This window comes from Alexandromys fortis, unplaced genomic scaffold, assembly GCF_014885135.2.
Source record: "Alexandromys fortis isolate MF-2015 unplaced genomic scaffold, M_Fortis_MF-2015_v1.1 scaffold_75, whole genome shotgun sequence".
Lineage (NCBI taxonomy): Eukaryota > Metazoa > Chordata > Mammalia > Rodentia > Cricetidae > Alexandromys > Alexandromys fortis.
In genome coordinates, this window is record NW_026067956.1 from 6,216,577 (window position 1) to 6,234,749 (window position 18,173).

At 43.9% G+C, this 18,173-nt stretch overlaps 1 protein-coding gene across 7 annotated transcripts in view; it reads left to right on the forward strand.

Annotated features, from left to right (window-relative positions):
* The window catches only part of Atp8a2 (ATPase phospholipid transporting 8A2), a 538,932-nt gene that overhangs the window by 128,000 nt on the left and 392,759 nt on the right, over nt 1-18,173 (forward strand). For all 7 annotated transcript variants that reach the window (XM_050152334.1, XM_050152332.1, XM_050152331.1 and 4 more), the window contains 6 exons: nt 5,745-5,910; nt 8,654-8,781; nt 9,514-9,591; nt 14,782-14,870; nt 15,115-15,159; nt 17,760-17,835. In XM_050152334.1, coding sequence (XP_050008291.1) covers nt 5,745-5,910; nt 8,654-8,781; nt 9,514-9,591; nt 14,782-14,870; nt 15,115-15,159; nt 17,760-17,835 — 582 coding nt within the window. The remainder of the gene's footprint in view (nt 1-5,744; nt 5,911-8,653; nt 8,782-9,513; nt 9,592-14,781; nt 14,871-15,114; nt 15,160-17,759; nt 17,836-18,173) is intronic.

Below are 18,173 nucleotides of genomic sequence, written 5' to 3' on the forward strand. Positions count from 1 at the left end.
AACCCCACTAATTAGGATGTTATAGTAAACTCTTACTATATGAATTCTAGATCATTTCAAAGAAAAGGACTTTGAACTAATGCTTATTCTTTGTATACCAAAGAAACAGTATTAATTTAAAAGAATTTTTCGTTCTCACTGTTAATGCTTTTTCTTAAATTTTCATTTATAGATTCATAGTCCATATTTATATTTGACATATTTGGACAAATATCTTCTATATAATACATAACTACATAACTTCTACGTAAGTCTCTGGATCATCTCTTACATTCCTCTGATATATATTGGTTTTTGTTGTATGCCACTATTCCTGGACAGATGTGGACAAACCTCTGCTCACCTCTGACAGGGAACTATGACAAACCTGAGTACAGATACCACCAAAGTCCAACTTGGCGAATCAGTGCGTTCATTGGGGTCACCCATAGGAATATGGAGGAAGGGTTCCTTAGAAGAGCAGAACTGACTCAGAGATAGCTACATCCACCAGAGTCCACCTGGTGTAGGAGTTCCTTCTGTTTGTGTGTTGCTTTCATTGGTTAATGAATAAAGAAACTGCCTTGGCCTAGTTGATAGGACAGAACTTATGTAGGTGGGCAAGACACAACGGAATGCTGGGAGAGAGAAAGGCAGAGTCAGAGAGCCGCCATGAAGCCACCAGGTCAGACATGCTGAATCTTTCCCACTAAGCCACAACCTCGAGACGATATACAGATTAATAGAAATGGGTTAAATCAAGATGTGAGAGTTAGCCAATAAGAAGTTAGAGCTAATGGGCCAAGCAGTAATTTAATTAATACAGTTTCTGTGTGGTTATGTTGAGTGTAAGCTAGCCGGGTGGCCGTGAAGGACAAGCAGGCCCTCTCTGTACAACACCCACCCAGCCCTAGTGATGGTTCACAGAATCTGGAGCACACCGCACAGTTTGTAGTCAGCTTGGTGGGCCAAGGGACGTCCTTTCCAGGCACCTTAGTTGGCCTGTGCCTCGTCTGTTTCTTCCAGGCAGCTCAGCTGGTCTGAGCCTCTCCTGAGCAGCTCAATGGGTTCAAAAAATCTTTCAGAATAGTCATTATTTGCAGATTCTTGGGAAAGGGAGGGCATAGTGAATCTGATCAGCTTCAGGGACTTTCTGAAGCATTTGGGTTGTTTACCTCCCAAGCTCAAGTAGCTTCCCTATGGATGGAATATGTCACTTCCCTCTAGAAAATTGTAACATGAAGGGCTGGCCTGCTTGTTTGTTGGGGTTTCTGTTCCGCCCAGTACCCCACATCTGTTTAGCCCCAAAGAAAATCACACATAGGTCTCCATAAATTATAAGCTGATTGGCCCTTTAGCTCTAGCCTCTCATTGGCTAACTCTCACATCTTGATTAACCCATTTTTCTTTTCTTTTCTTTTTTAACCCATTTTTCTGATCTATGTAAGCCAAGTGGCTCAGTACCTTTTTTAGTGGGGCATATCACATCCTGCTGCTTTGATGATCTGGGCAGGAGTGGGAGGAATCAACTTCCTCCTTCCCAGAATTCTCCTGTTCTCATTACATCATTTCTACTTCCTGTCTGGTTTTCCTGCCTATATTTCCTACCTGGCCAATCAGCGTTTATTTATAACATGAATGACAGAATACAGACAATTCTCCTGCACCAGAAAATTCTGCATCTTAATGAACAAACTTTCCCTCTAGATGAAAGGTTTTACATCAGAGGAAATTACCACATACCAGAATTGTATTTCCTTAATTATGACTATTAAAGAGATTCGGGTCTTCTGCTGTTTGGTGTAACTTCCAGAGTCACATTTGGTTTTTGTCTTGGCTGAAAATGTTTACAGTCACTCTCCTCTGAGTCTTGTGCTAAGAAATCTGGGTACATTAGCATAAAGGCTAAATCTTCACTGCTGGGGGCTGAGTAGGTAAAGGAGTAACATGGACAATGTAGAAAGTAGGGATGTACTTATTGTAAAATGTGCCATTGTATATAGTTCTGTGGATATATATGCAGGAGTCTCCCATCCCAGGCCTAGAGTGCTGGTGAATGCAGTGAAGGCATGGATGGAATTTGGATTCCAGGGCTCCAAGAGTTCCTGAAGTCGAAGCTGACTCTCGGAGTAGAGGGACAGGTGGATGTGAGGGTGTGGTACTCAACCTCTGAGTTTCTGAAGTTGAGGAGTCGTAGATTGGGAGATGTGTGGCCACCACGCAACCCTTGAGTGACTGGAAATTGTTCGGTGTGCCCGAGATGCATCTGGTCTACTCTCCTCCTCAGCCCTCATTCACTCAGGACTGAAACACTTCAAGTTCATTGTCTCTGAGCAGTCTGCACACAAAGACCATCCTGACGGATAGTTTCACACTCTACCACCTCTGAAGCCACTGTGAACATTCGCAGCCCATTACCGGTAGCCACAGCCAATCCTTGCAGCTGTGCTCGTCCCAGCTTCTGTCTTTTTGTAATGAAGTGGTGAGGAGACCATGGGAGGGTAGCTCAAGTTTGGGGAGAGGCCCAAGGCTAGGGTTCAGATCAGGATTATTAAAAGGCCAAGCTTTCCCCAAGTTCCCTTGTACCCTAGATGATTTTTCAGGGTATAATGTTGTTCTTCTAGATCACATATTAATATTACAGCTTTGGAGATCAGGCCGAGTATAATTTGTATCAGAGCATCACCATTGTGTCTTCCGGGGACGAGATGAGTCTATGCCGTTCACATCCTGTGACCATCACAGGGCACTTCCCTGCCCTCTGTGGGACAAACCTTGGCAAGACTTACTGTTGTTGACATACGGAGAGCGATGGAAAACCCCAGAAACATCTGTGCTAGACTTGCTGTCCCTTTAGGGCTGAAACAGCAGGAAGAATGAAATTTCGAAAGGAATATAAAATAACACGCACAGCTGAAAGCCGTTCTGTTCATGAAATAACACTGTGTCTACATTTGAGTTTTGGACGGCAGTGAGGAAGCTGGGTGCCCCTAGGGTTCTTGAGTTTCCACTGTGTCTCCTTCACCTCCCAGAGCTCCCTCAGTTCATGCTTAGTGTGGTTATACACGGCGAACACTCAGATCTTTACTGTTGGTCGGCTTACGGGGAAAAAGGTAGTCAATAATTATAGGAAACACTGATTATAACAAAGCATACATTGTTTTGCGACTCACATATAAATGAGTTTATGTATTCTTTGGCGTGAGGAAGGTAATCCATTATTAAAATATTTATTTTTATTTAATTTGTATAGGCATTTTGCTTGCATAAATTTCTGTGTGCCATGTGTGGCCAGTGTTTGCAGAGGCCGGAAGAGAGAAGAGGGTGACAGATCCCCTGGAACTGGAATTAGAGATGGTTGTGGGCCACTCTGTGGGTACTGGGACTTAAACTCAGGTCTTCTGCAGGAACAGCCAGCGCTCTTAACTGCTGACCCATATTTCTACCCCCAGCCCTGTTATTTTAAAGACAGAGCAACTAAAGCACAGTGCTGAACTAACCCCAGCTTAGCTTACAAATCTAGAAGGAGCAAGAACCGGACTGAAATCCAGGTTGACACACTCCAGGCTTATTCCGACAAACATTCTGATGTTCACTTTCTCAGGAGGGATAAGAGGTATACAATTCAGGTCAGGTTCCAGTGTTGTGCAAAATCTTCGAGTTTGACCCATTTTTTATTGTAGTACCAGACATCAAAGTGATAGTGTCCTCTAAGAATTTTGTAAAGGAACTTATTATCCTAATAGGAATTGGGCATTAAAAACTCGTGGTTGCAAGCAGACATATTTGGAAAAGGGGGTGAGTGTGCCAGACTTGGCTTTCCATGCTGGGCGCGTGTCAAAGCCCGGAGTGTTAGGTTGTTTCCTTGTGTTGAAGGAAAAGTCTGTTTTTCTAACGCTGGTGACTGGCTGGTTTTCAGTGACTTCAGCTAACTGACAGGCTCACGGAAGTGACAGCTTTTGTCATTTTCTATTTCCTTCCTGAAAATTTAATGACTCAGTTAAACACAATCTTTAAAAACTTTGAATAATCAGTCTTGTAACAGAAGAGCTCCTGGCTCTCAGCATGAGGCCAGAGTTGGGTGTGCTGTCCCAGGGGCCTGCCTGTGTCCCTGACTGATTAGAAGATGGCCTTTGCTAGCAAACTTCCATCTTGACCCTGGAGGACTTTTCTTCAAAGTCAATAAAAGGCAACTTAGTGAACTAACCACAGAGCAGGGAAGAACTGAATGGAAGTCACACAGAAGACAGGCTAAAACTCCTAGTGTAACAGTTCTCCAACTTTTCCACCCTTAGTAAAATCCATGGTGCCCTCAGTACACAGAATCTCAGGTCTACAATGGGATTCAGAACCCTGTGGGTGATGGCGGGGATGTGAGGGTCTCTGTGCACTAGACTGAGTTCATCTTTGGGAATTTCTTTTCTTTTCTTTCTTTCTTTCTTTTTTTTTTTGGGGGGGGGGGTTTCGAGACAGGGTTTCTCTGTGGTTTTGGAGCCTGTCCTGGAACTAGCTCTTGTAGACCAGGCTGGTCTCAAACTCACAGAGATCCGCCTGCCTCTGCCTCCCAAGTGCTGGGATTAAAGGCGTGCGCCACCACCGCCCGGCTTAAGAATTTCTTTTATAAAAGGTTTTGGGTATATAACTATCTTGTTGATGCTACATGATAGACTTTTCCACTACTGAAAAGATGCTGTCTCACATCTTCCATATGAGATGCAGTGAACCTTGAGTGCAACTTCCCTAAACACCTTGGTACCCAGGTCCCAACACAGGCCTCACCTCCAACTGAGTTGTTTCTACCAGAAATGAGACTTTGTCCTCTGTCTGCCATCTTGTCTACCTTCTTCATTCAACTCAAGATGGTCCTGCCTTAAGGGGCTTATTTATTTACACCTCTCCAAGTGAACCTTTTATTTGTCCTGTTTGACGCCTACCCATGTTTTCTCTTGCTTTATTGCTGCATTTGTATTTGTGTTTCTTTCTTTTTTTTATTCCTTCCTACTGGAAAGAACATGTACACTTTAAATCTCTCTCTTACGTTTATCACAGAACTGGATTGTTGTTTTGGAGGTTCTCCTCAGATTTTCATGGTGAAGAATTGCCAGTGTGCTGGTTTCTTTAGACCACACTTAGGCTATCCAGAGCCTGCTATGTTTATGAAAGTAGCTGATGTTATGCTAATGTGTAAATAGAAGTATGGACTAGATCATGTAGAGTTGGAGTGTTGTCTTAGTCGATGATCTCTTGCTGTGAAGAGGCATCATGACCAAGGCAACTATTTTAAGTGGCAGCATTTAATTGGAGGCTTACTTACAGTTTCTGAGGCTTAGTTCATTATCAGCATGGTGGCATACAGGTAGATGTTGAAGCAGTAGCTGAAAACTACATCCTGATCAGTAGGTAGAGAGAGAGACACTCTGGTCTTGGTGTGGGCTTTTGAAATCTCAAAATCCATCCCCGGTGACACACTTCCTCCAACGAGGCCACCCCACTTAATCCTTCTAATCCTTGCAAATAGTGCCACTTTTGATGACTAAGCCTTCAAATACATGAGTAATTCTTATTCAAACTGCCACAGGTGAGTTCTTTAAACTCTGGGCTGCTTACTCAAGAGTATGATGCATCTTTTAATTCCATCCTTAATTTGGAAGAGAAATCGTATTTTTCATTTCCATCCTTGTATGTGGTTGTCTTACTCAGTTTCTCATTAACTTTGCCCCAAGCCTGTTCTGTGATGGTTACTGATTTTCAATACCGGTTTACAGAATTCAACAAAAGCTCCTCTCAAGAGGTCCAACGTCGAGAAGGTAACCAACGTGCAGATCTTGGTGTTGTTTGGCATCCTCCTGGTCATGGCCCTGGTGAGCTCGGTGGGGGCCCTGTTCTGGAATGGGTCCCATGGTGGAAAGAGCTGGTACATCAAGAAGATGGGTGAGCACTGGGGTGGCTGCTGCTGCCTTCTGTGGGACAAGCCTCTGGGAAGGTCCTTCCACGTAGGGTCTGTGGGTGATAGACATGCCCTCTCTCTGTTCCCATGGCTACCCTGCCTAGGGTGTATCTGGGGACTGTTTAGGCTCTAATAATAGTTTCTCAGCTTTTTTTTTTTTTTGAGACAGGGTTTCTCTGTGTATCTCTGACTGTCGTGAAACTTACTCTGTAGCCCAGGCTGGCCTCAAACTCACAGAGATCTCCCTCCCTCTGCCTCCCCAAGTGCTGAGGTTAGAGGCGTGTGCCATCACCACCCAACTTCTCGGCTATTTTTAACGACACTCTCTTATGGTTGCTCTAGGGATGACAACATGAGCATCCTTTGCATTACTACTAACTTAATTCACAAACACCAGTCCAGCTCGTCCCCAGGCTCTCCCCTGTTAGTGCTATTATTTCCATATATATGCTGTGTGTATGTACTATCAACCTAACAACACGGCATTATCATCAGTGCTTTGTATAATCTCGGATATCTTAAAGAGCTAAAAACATATATGCTTATGAAATTGTTACTTTTAACCTACTAATTCACCATTCCTGGTAGTCTCCATGTCTTCCTGTGGATGAGTTACTACCCAGTATCACCTCCTTGCTTCGTCCATCTCCCTGTCTCCTTGCTTTCTGTTCCGGCATCTAGATGGTCCATAGTCACGGTCTTCTGTGCTGACCAGGGTGAACTTAGTAGAGTTCTTCCCTGGCTACCCCCAGTTTTCTGTTTTTCTCCCTGCTATTATATAGGAACACCTGCCTTCCTTGACCACTAGCCACTGATACCTATTGTTTTTTATTGGGCATTGCATATAGTGTTTTCCATACTCCATTCCTACGATGTGAGTTCCCTAGGCGTTCCTGTCCTATGCTAGGGTAGAATGTCTGCAGCTGTGGTAAGGGCATGTAGGTGATAGTAGTCAATCCAATTGCCACTGCCACCCCCTAGAGCAGAACCAGTATGGCAAAGGCCTGTGAGTGGCATAATAGCCCAAGGCACAACTGTTCTTACAAGAGTTGGCAGATTTTCTTAATATATGCACTTGATCCATTTTTTTGAGACTTAACTTGATTTTGATGATTCTGTCTCATTTTGCTGTTTGGCTAGGAAATAGAAGGAAGATCTGCCATTCTCTGATCTCAGCAAATCAAGAATAACAATATAATTTAGTGATAAAAATTTTATGATAAATCTCAAAACTTTAAGGTATCGCCTTGGCATTATTGTGATTGATTTCTCGATTATTTTTAAAAAGATTTAGACATGATTTTTTACTTCTCCAATTTCTTTAAGCATAAGACTCTCAGGTTTTGAAATGCAGGAAAACTTATGTTGCTTGTTTGTTTTTAAACAGCATCTCATGTGGTATAGGCTGGCCTCGAACTCAGTCTGTAGCCGAGGTTAGCCTTAGATTCCTAGTCCTCCTGCCTCCACTTTGCAAATGCTGGGATTACAGACTGGAGCCCCCGTGCCTGTTGCTCCTTTACGAACATGGGCACGTGACTAAGATTTGCGTCATAGTCGATCAGATCACTTGGTGTTGGTTTTTGTTATGTGGCTTGTTTCAGACACAAGACTGGTTCATATTAATGTAGTTATCTAAGTAAACATGTGGTATGAACACAGCTTTGGGGAAACAGGCACTTGAATTGTTCTGATCACTCCAGGCTCCAGCGTCAAGAGTGTGGTGTTCAGGGGGACATGGTCCATACATGCACCTACTCAGAGAAGTCAGTTTCACGTTCTGCTGCCTCTGTTGGTGCTTGGATTTTACTTCCTACCAAATCTGGTCCCGTCTTAACTTCCTTTTCATTGTTCTTGTTTGGCTGAACATTTTACATAGGGGTAGATATTCTCCTTTTATGGACATCTTTGGTTTTTGATTGAATACTCTTGGGTTCTGAGGCTTTCCATGTAGGGTTCCTCTGCATAGTCACGGCTCTTTGACATCATATGTGGTCATACGTGGTGTTATAAAGCATTTTTGACTAGTATTAAGCCATAAAGTTTTAATTCATTAATAAATTTTATTGGCAGACAAATCTTATCCCTACACAAATGCTGTACTCTGGGGCCTCTTGAGTCACTGGGACTTAGGAGTAAAGCAGTATGCCAGCCAAGAGGGCTACCAGCTGGAGAGTGGAAGGCCAGAGCGGATAGAAATGAAAGGTTGGGGAGGTCAACTGGCCAGCCAGGGCTTGCTTCCCTTTCCTCCGGAACCCTCAGGAATTCCAGGGCTCATCATCTGCTACCCTTTGTCAAGCCCTCCTGCTGAGATACACAACTGTGGCTTGGAGCCCTCACAAATTCCTGATTCCCAGCTTCAGTCTTCAGCTTGTCTCCTCTGGAGGCTTCCCCTTGTTCCTGCCCTGTTGACTGACCCCCTTTGTAATAGCCACATCCTCCTTTGAGGCCAAAGAAGTGCATTCCCCCCACCAAAGGAGAGCTGTCTCTGCTTCCTCCTCTGCCTCCTTCCCCAACCTCTAAAGAGAAGCCAGCACTGCCTGCGGGGACTGAATTCATATAGTTTTGGGAGTTTGAACTGGCACAGTAACCCCTCAGTTTCAAGATGGGTACACAGGTTTTTCTGATGTGAGCAATTTTTAGAGTTGGGGGAAGTCTAAAATAAAACGGAAAGAAACGAGATGTAGACTCCTACTAAAGCTGTGTGGATGTCTTGGCTTCTATCCATAGACACGAGCTCAGATAATTTTGGATACAACTTGCTGACATTTATCATCCTGTACAACAATCTGATTCCCATCAGCCTGCTGGTGACGCTGGAGGTTGTGAAGTACACGCAAGCTCTCTTCATAAACTGGGTGAGTTTTAAAGCGTGGAATGGAACATGAGCTACTGGGCACCTGCCAGCTTCTGCTTTCTAGTACACTCCCTGAGCAGCCTTTGTCATTTCATTGCGTCCCAGAAAAGAAATAACGGGGGCTCTTTATTATTAGGTCATGGATTAAGCCAAAAAAACTGATGACTGGCAAGCCATGCCATAACCCCAGGGGTGGGGAGAGTGGGGGAGGATGCTCAGTGAGTGCATGTCATCTGGACACCATGGCTGTGCTTCCCAAGTCTCCTTTATGCATGAAAAGCCCTCTCAAGTGTGCTTACCAGTGTCCATCCTGCATGGATTTCAGTCTGACAGTCACCCTGGATGGATGGGTTGAGGTGGGGTTCTTAAGGGACTATCATGGCCATGACCATTAAGCACTGGCTCTTGGCAACTTTTTTTTCCCAAACCAGGCACTTTCATGTGTGTATTGCTTTGATTTTCCCAAGCCTCTGAGTGAGGCATTAACCAAACTCACAGCTAGAGCGCAAGCTGATCGTCTTGAACCCAAACCTGAATACCATGGTCATATTGTGTCACAGGGTTTGCTATGCTAATTGCAACTTCATTTTCAACCCGAGTTACAAGTTAGCATTTGAATGAAAAATTAAAAGATTTGAAGTTGCCAGGGTCTGTGGTAATCTTAATGAGATATTAGAATTACATGTTTTCTGAAGGCTTCCTACCTTCTTCCTTCCCCCATGTTCTCTTTCAGGACACAGATATGTATTATATTGAAAACGACACTCCTGCTATGGCCAGGACATCGAACCTTAATGAAGAGCTTGGCCAGGTGAGAGCCTCTTTGGGGACTTTGGGGCCAGTGCTATGAGCAGGAAGCCAGTTTTAGCGGAGGAACCCTGGGGAGATATCTTGCACAACTGTGTTTGTGACATCTGGTCTGCAGGTGGCGGTGAATGCAGCTGTCATTTGGTTTTGGAGGCACATGTAGATCGTTTTGCCAAGAACATATCTGGGGAAAAAGTACAGAATGTTGTACAACAATATAATGTTAGTTTGGACCCTTTTAAACGTGTTTCTGAGAACAGATGACAAGGGAAACGGGGAGGAAAATGGCTGCTAGACCGCTCCACAACGCATATGGGGCCATTAGAAGGACAGGGATCCTGACATAGTTCAGAGAGCCAGCGACTTTTGTATCTTTGTCTTGATTTCTGCTTGTCTCTCCTTGCATGTTGCATTATGTCTGCCTCTTCCATTGGATCACTGCAGTCCATAGCCTTTTCTGAATACATAATACTTACTCTTGACCTAAAGTAATTAAAAACTATGATTTTTTTTATTTTATGCACCTTAAGCTTCCCAACAATCCTATGGGAGGGTGGCATGCTGCATCTTCATTTTCTAGATAAGAAAATGATTAACTCACCTCAGGAAAGCTGGTTCCCAGGACACCCGCCTCATGGCCCTCTGGGAAGATGTAAACCTCACTTGTCATTTTCTGGGACAGAGTTGGGCTAGGTGCCCTCTTCCTCTTCTCCCTGATTAAGGACAAAGTCAGTTCTGGATTTGTGCTGGAGCGTTTTTGAGTTCATTGCTAGAAAGCTGAAGCTCAAATCTGTCAGTCTGGTTTTGCAACAAAACGTAATTCTGCAGTCACATCTTCCTTCCTTCCTTCCTTCCTTCCTTCCTTCCTTCCTTCCTTCCTTCCTTCCTTCCTTTCTTCTGTTTTTTTTTTGTTTGTTTGTTTTGTTTTTTTCGAGACAGAGTTTCTCCGTAGCTTTGGAGCCTGTCCTGGAACTAGCTCTTGTAGACCAGGCTGGCCTCGAACTCACAGAGATCTGCTGCCTCTGCCTCCCGAGTGCTGCGATTAAAGGCATTACTTGTTTATTTGGTGTAGGAAAGAGATTGTCATTTAGAGAGAATACTGTCATAAAGCAGAAAGCTTCCTCAGTGAGGCTGCATCCCTGTTTTCATCCGAGCACCTGTACTTCAGGTACACATGATGAGAAGCAGAATCCAGTGCTACCTGTCTATCATCTATTCATCTGTATTTCTGTCTAAATATCTACCTATCCACCTATCTATCTATCTATCTATCTATCTATCTATCTATCCATCCATCCATCTATCATCTATCTATCTATCTATCTATCTATCCATCCATCCATCTATCATCTATCTATCTATCTATCTATCTATCTATCTATCATCTATATCATGTGTTATCATTTGTCTGTCTGTCTGTCTATCTATTATCTACCTGAATTGTTTCTTCCTTCAATGACGTTGTCATTGGTAAAATTCTACTCCTATAACAATCCACGAGTTGCCGCTTTTGAATCCTTCCCAGTATTTCCAGGCAACATTAGTGTCTGTCTGCTCTTTTCTCTTAAGCATTCTTTCCAAACACACACGCGCGCGCGCACACACACACACACACACACACGCACACAGTGAAATGACAATGTGATTAGTTAAATGGTATCTGAGTCCATCTGGAGCAGGTGCGAGCCCTGTGTCGTCAGCCAACTGCAGGTCAAAAGTGTGATCATGCCTATGATGGTTACACCTGTACCAAATATACACAGAAGACTCTTGTCACTGTTTCCCAGCTACTACAGTATGACACTTCTAATGTCTTAGGTGTCATACATCATCTAAGATCATGTGAAACACACTAGAGGTTGAATGTAGGTTTTATACAAACACTACACCATTTTATATACTGGACTAGAGCATATGATAATTTTGGTACCCATTGGGGTTCTTAGAACTGCCCCTGGGGATATTTAGGGACAACTACATATGTAGCCTTCAGTGAGCTTTGTCAGTTCCCAGGGCTAAGTATATGGTTGTTCTCGTGTGCTGTGGTGCAGCCTCGATGGAATTTGCACATTCCAGGGGAGGGCATGTGGATTAGAAATGCCAGGCACACAGAACAGAGATACAAAAAAAAAAAAAAAAAATAGACAGAGACACAGAACAGAACTGGGAGGTCAATCCAGTGAATACTGAATTCACCTGTGTTTATTTTCCATATGATTATATACCACAACAGAACAATTGCCTCTCCAATACCTGAAGCACCATGCACCTATACCCTGAGCTAAGAATTCTGTTTTTTAGGCGGAATATTCAGCAGTCACACCTTAGGCCAAGCTTGCTGTAGGCAGCCATTTCCTGGGTCAAACCTCCTGTCTTATCCTTGAAGGAGCAGGAGTAGATCTCAACTCTCTGATCTTTGGTCAGAGTGGAATGGATCCGCTTCTGTGGACTCCCACAATATGCCATTGAACTGACCCAGCAAGATGGACTTAAGATGTTTAAGAAAGTGCCCAGGATGAAATGCCCTGTTCTGACCAGGCATGGGTGGGGGTTACCTAAGGAGGAGAGGGATCACAAATTCTGTAATTTATTATAAGATTTTCCTTTTTACTCTGTTGATAATCTTCCAATTCTTCTATTAAAAAAAAGACAGAAGGAACTGATTCTACTGTGTTTTTAATGTTCTTAGATTTTGCTCTCTATGAAACATAAAATTTCTTGTTAATTGAAAACAACAATTAATTATCCCATTGATCAATATGACCAGCATGTATACATGTTTTGAAATACCATGTATATATCATAAATTTATGTAATTATTATTTTTAGAAAAGTTTCCATGTAAAGGGCATGGAAAGCTGCTTGTCATGATTTTATAATTATGTAATCTTAAAAACTTTTAATTAAAATGTAATTGTATCACTTTGCCCTTCCCTTTCCTTCCTCGAATCCCTCCCTACACAAATTCTTTCCATACTTTTATCAAGTCAGTTCCTTCTCAAACTGATGGACTCTTTCTTTGACTATTATATTACACATATATTTATATAAATGCATAAGCATGCAAATAAAACCTCCTGAGTCCACTTAGTGCTACTGTGCATATATGATTAGGGAAGACCACTTGGTATTAGACAACCAATTAGGAGGCTCATCCCTGGGAAAAACTAGTTTTCTTTCAGAAGGTGTGCTGGCTAGTTTTTAGGTCAGCTTGACACCAGCTAAAGTTATCTACGAGGAGGAAACCTCAGTTAAGAGTTAAGAAAATGCCTCCATAAGATGGTTGCAGGAAGGCCTGTGTAGCATTTCCTTAATTAGTGATTGGTAGGGGAAGACCCTGCCCATTGTGGGTGGTCCTATTCCTGGGCTGGTGGTCCTGAGCAAGCCATGGAGAACAAGCTAGGAAGCAGCATCCCTCCGTGGCCTCTGCATCAGCACCTGTCTCCAGCTTCCTGTCCTGACTTTCTGCTCTGACTTCCTTCAATGGCAGAGTGTAGCCTAAGAGTTGGAAGGTGAAGTAAACTCTCCCTCCCCAGACGCTTTTGGTCACGGTGTTTTACTATGGAAATAGAAACCCCAAGACAGCAGCCACTAGTTACCTCTAGTTCTTTGTCTAGGAATGCAGTCAGGTGAGGTTCCCGTGTTAGCTCTCTGTTGGGTTGTCATTGTTGAGGTCTGCTAACAGCCTTATTGTCGAGGTACCTTGGGTTTAGCTTCCCTGTCATTTCCAGGAAACACAGTCTCACAGCAGACTTCCTGTTCCTCTGGCTCTTCCAGTCTTCTCATCTCCTCTTCCTCAACGATCCCCGAGCCTTAGGAGTAGAAGTTGTCTTGTAGAAATATCCCTTGGGGTTGGGCTCCCCTGTTGATCTCTGTATTTTGACCAGGTGTGGCTTTCTGTGGTGATCTCTGTCTGCTGCAGAGAGCAGGTTCTTTGATGAAGGGTGAGAGCTACACTTAACTCTGTGTATAGGCATTTAGAATTTAGTTAGGAGTTATGCTTGTCGGGCCAGGCATGGTAGCACAATGCCTTTATTTCCAGCACTTGGGAGGCAGAAACAGGAAGACATGTTAGTTCAAGGGCAAAAAAGCATGTTCCAGGCCGGCCATGGCTATACTGTAAGACTGCCATAAAAAAACAGACAGACAGACAAACAAACAAACAGCTAGGAGATATGTTGGTCTGGGGTGGAGGGTGTTCTTCTAAAATCTATGACCCTAATAGCCCCAGGTAGTTGGGTAGGTTCCATCCTGTTGATGCCTTAGGTTCAATTAGACAGCTGTTGGCTACTGCCAAAATATGAGCGCCTTTACTGCACCTTTAGGGGTATCTTGCCATGGTGACCATTGTTAATCTAGTCAGGGGATGGACTCTTAAAAAAGAATTGCATCTTCTGTGAGACCTGAATTCTGAGTGACAGACCTGTGGTGACACTTATGGACTAGAAACTCTCAACCTTTGCTGTGACACCTTTGCGGGGGGCAGACCGTGACCCTTTCCCAGGGGTCGCATATCAGATATCTGCATATCAGATATTTACATTACAATTCTTAGCAGTCACAAAATTGCAGTTATGAAGTAACAACAAAATAATTCTGTTTGGGGGGGTCAGCACAACATGAGGAACTGTATTAAAAGGTTGCGGCATTAGGAAGCTGGAGAACCACTGTGATAGACAGTGGCCAGGGCAGTTATGGAAGCTTTTGTTCTTTATTACCCAGCTTTTAGGATTAGTAACAGAAAAGCTTTTGCAAATGGTCTGTGATTTAAGGTGCATGATTTATGTGTTTACTTTTGTGGACTCTCATTTAAACTTCATTCTGATTTACAGACATACGAGACAACTTATTTCTTGATCCTTGCATCTTATTACATTCTTTTAAGATCCTGACTGCTCTTAGGACTCGAGAGGGAGGGGGAGAGGGAGTGGGGAGAATAGGAGGAGGGGAGGAGGTGGAAATTTTTAATAAATAAAAATATATGGAGTGTTTTGACCATGTGTGTATCTGTGTCCCCATGTAATACCTAGTGCTCTCAGAACCCAGAAGAGAGCATTGGGTCCCCTGGGACTGGAGTTGCAGATGGTTGTGACCTCCCCTGTGGGTGCTGGGTGCTCTAGAAGAACAACAGCCTATCTCTTAACCTTGAGCCACCCCTATCGCCTCTTATTCATTTCGTTTGTCTTCTGCTTAGGTCAAATATCTGTTTTCCGACAAGACTGGAACGCTAACGTGCAATATCATGAACTTCAAGAAGTGTAGCATTGCCGGCGTGACCTATGGGTGAGCGCGCTTATCAGATCCAGGAAATCTCATTTCTAGTCTCCCAACAAGGCATAGGGTTTTCTGTTTTGTCAAGTGTTGTGAGTGGTTTGGCTGTGTGGCTGCTATTAAATACGTGTGAAACTTATTGAAGTCCCTGGGAATGTGTTTCTTCACCTTTCCTGAGAGGTACCGAGCACCTGTGGGTTTGTGTGTGTACGTTAGAACTGGCTTTGCCGCTGACCGCTCTGTTCTCTCCTGCCAGCCACTTCCCAGAACTAGCCAGAGAGCCGTCATCAGATGACTTCTGGTAAGTAGAGTCCAGGACATCTTACTTCCTTAGCTGGGATGCATCAGGACAGTTTTAGGTCTAAGTGTAAGTTGTGAGTATATTAGTTTGAAAAAGAGGCAGGATAAGATTTCAGTGGAGACATGGGTTAAATCCACGCCACCAAGCCTTTGATATCAACAATATGGCCTCTTGTCCAGTCCTTTTGTTTCCAGCCACCTGCAACCTTTGTACTTATTTTCTTCAGATTCCTGTGGTTCCAAATAATACTTTTATACTAATTAAGAATTATAGACATTGTAGGACTTTGTATCTCTGGGGAAGATTCAGCTCCCTGCCCTGTTGTGGCCATCCCATCTCCCCCCGGTCGTCTTCCCAGAGCCCATCCCCCAAAGCCATTTTACCAACCTCCCCCCATCTTTCCCAGCCCTTGGAAGTGCTTATCATTTTCTGTATTTCTTTAGCATATGGACTTAAACTACAACCCTTGGGTAGGCTGTGTTTTCTTTATTGTGTTGGGTGGTTAATTCACTTTCTCTTGAGCCACTTCTGTCTGTAAATTCCTCTTATTAATATTTGGGAAATGTCCTTGTGTTATTTCCGTAATAGCTGTCTCCCCTCCTGTCTCTGTCTTGGAGTTGATCCTCCGATTTTGTTATCTGTCTTGCCTTCTTGCCATGTATTTGTTGTCATTCATTTTTAACCTTTCATCCTCCTTAATAATTTTTATGGATGCCTATTCCAATTTTCAGGAAGGCACTCTAATTCTTGCTCTTGCTTGCCCCTTTCCTCTTCTGTGTCTCCTGTGCCCAACACCTGCCTCTAGATTTTCTTCATAAACTTGGTGACCACTGTCTGTGGGCTTATATTAATTTTTTTTTAATCTTTAGTTTTCTTTTGTGTGAATGGGTGTTTTGCCTGCACCTGTGTCTGTGCACCGTGGGCCTGCAGTGCCCTCGGAGGCCAGAAGAGGGTGCTCCATCACCTGGGATTGTACTTAGAGACATTTGTGAGCCACCATGTGGGTACTGGAAATTGAACCTGGGTCCTCTGGAAGAACAGTCAATGCTCTTAACCACTGAGTCATCTGTGCGGAAAGCATTTTATTTGTGGCAAGCATAGTAAATGGAAAACCAACCATTTCAACCATTTGAGACCAGTTAAAAGAGGAGTTTTGATTTCCCGGTAAAATCACAAAAGCACAGGGTTTTCTCCATGACCTCCAAGATGGAAGTTCCCCACCACAGTGCACACAATTCAGGAACCAATACAACTCATGATCGCCCACAGTCCACATCCGATAGCAGGGTCACTCAGTGCTCTGTATCCTGTGAGTACGGACATATGTTTGCCAATATATATCTGTCATCGCAGCGTCATGAGGGATGCTTCCATTGCCTCTAAAGTCCTTGCTCTGCCTGTCCACCCCCCTGTCATAAACAGCCCACCCTCGGTAGCCACTGGGATTTCTCCTGTCTCTGTGGTTTTGTCTTCTCCAGAAAGGCAGTGCTGGGATCCGACAGCATGCTGCCAGCTTAACTTGACTTCTTTTACTCGGTATTCTGCATTCCCTTATGGCCTTTCTTGGTCCAGCAGCTTCGTGTTCCTCATGTTCCTTTCAAGTATCTTAAGTTCCTCACTTCATATATACCTCATACCTCTCACAGGCATCTGACATCCATCAAAGGTACGTCATGCTCCGCACAGGTACCCATACCCCTCACAAGTACCCATACCCCTCACAGGTACCTGATATCCATCACAAGTACCAGATGTCCATCACAGGTACCAGATAACCATCACAGGTACCTCGTGCCCCTCCCAGGTACCTGATATCAATCACAGGTACCAGATGTCCATCACAAGTACCTGATATCAATCATAGGTACCAGATGTCCATCACAGGTACCTCGTACCCCTCCCAGGTACCTGATACCCATCCCAGGGCCCTGATGCCCTCACATCCCTCAGCTACCTGCCATGCATCGCAGGTGTTTTGCACTCTTCACATGGCGCCCCTCTTTGGCTTTCTCTAGCGTCCTGTGGTGGTGTCAGCTGGCATTTCATATGTCCCCTCCCCATGAGCTAATAGTTGTTTCATCTGCTACATTAATCTCTGATATCCATTCACACTTAAGACTGGCATCAGTTGCCCTTTGGTCTTTCACTGTTGTGGTCTTGGAGAGTGGCTTGCAGGAGCTGGTGGAGATGAAGGAGTGTGTGGTGCTCTCGCTTGCTCCAGCCTGATGGCTCACAGCCGTCATATCCAGTGTCCTCTCTTCTCCGTGTGCACTCTGGCTATGAATGATGAAGCATGGCACAGTCTTCCTCTGTTTCCCCACCACCCCCAGATGAAGGCTACAGTGTTGGCACATAGCTTAGGATCCTTTCCCTTGTAAAGCTCTTGGTTTCTATAAAAACTCGTAACACAGTTTCTTTATAGTAAAGTTTAGGAACCTGAGATATTTTAAAGCTTGATATAATATTCACTATTCCAGACCCTTGAATGGTGAGTGTAAGACTGTGAACTTTTTTTTATGGTTCTTTCTGAGGGTGGATTCTCTCTGTGTGAGCTGTCTTGACTTTGAAATTGAATGAATGAATTTTGTTCTTTCTTCCAGCCGGATGGGTCCATGCCCCAGTGACTCATGTGACTTTAATGATCCCAGGCTGTTAAAGAACATCGAGGACCAACATGTGAGTGTACCACTTCCCTCTAGGACAAAGAGTGGCTTGCGGGTCACTGTTTTATGTGACATATGCTGGCCTGCTCTTCTACAAGTCTTAGCAGATAATCACAGCTGCAATGAGTTCGTGAGTGAGACATCACTGTCCTGTCCAGAAGACAGCGTCTCCCACCCTGAATAATGGCCCACTGGAGGCAGGACGTTCACTACCATTATTTCCCAGCATTTTGTTCAGCTGCAACTATAAACGGAGGCAGAGCTTTCATTTCCTGACTACAAGGTCCCCAATAATCACACAGAAACTTACATTAATTAAAACTGTTTGACCTATAGTTGAGGCTTATTACT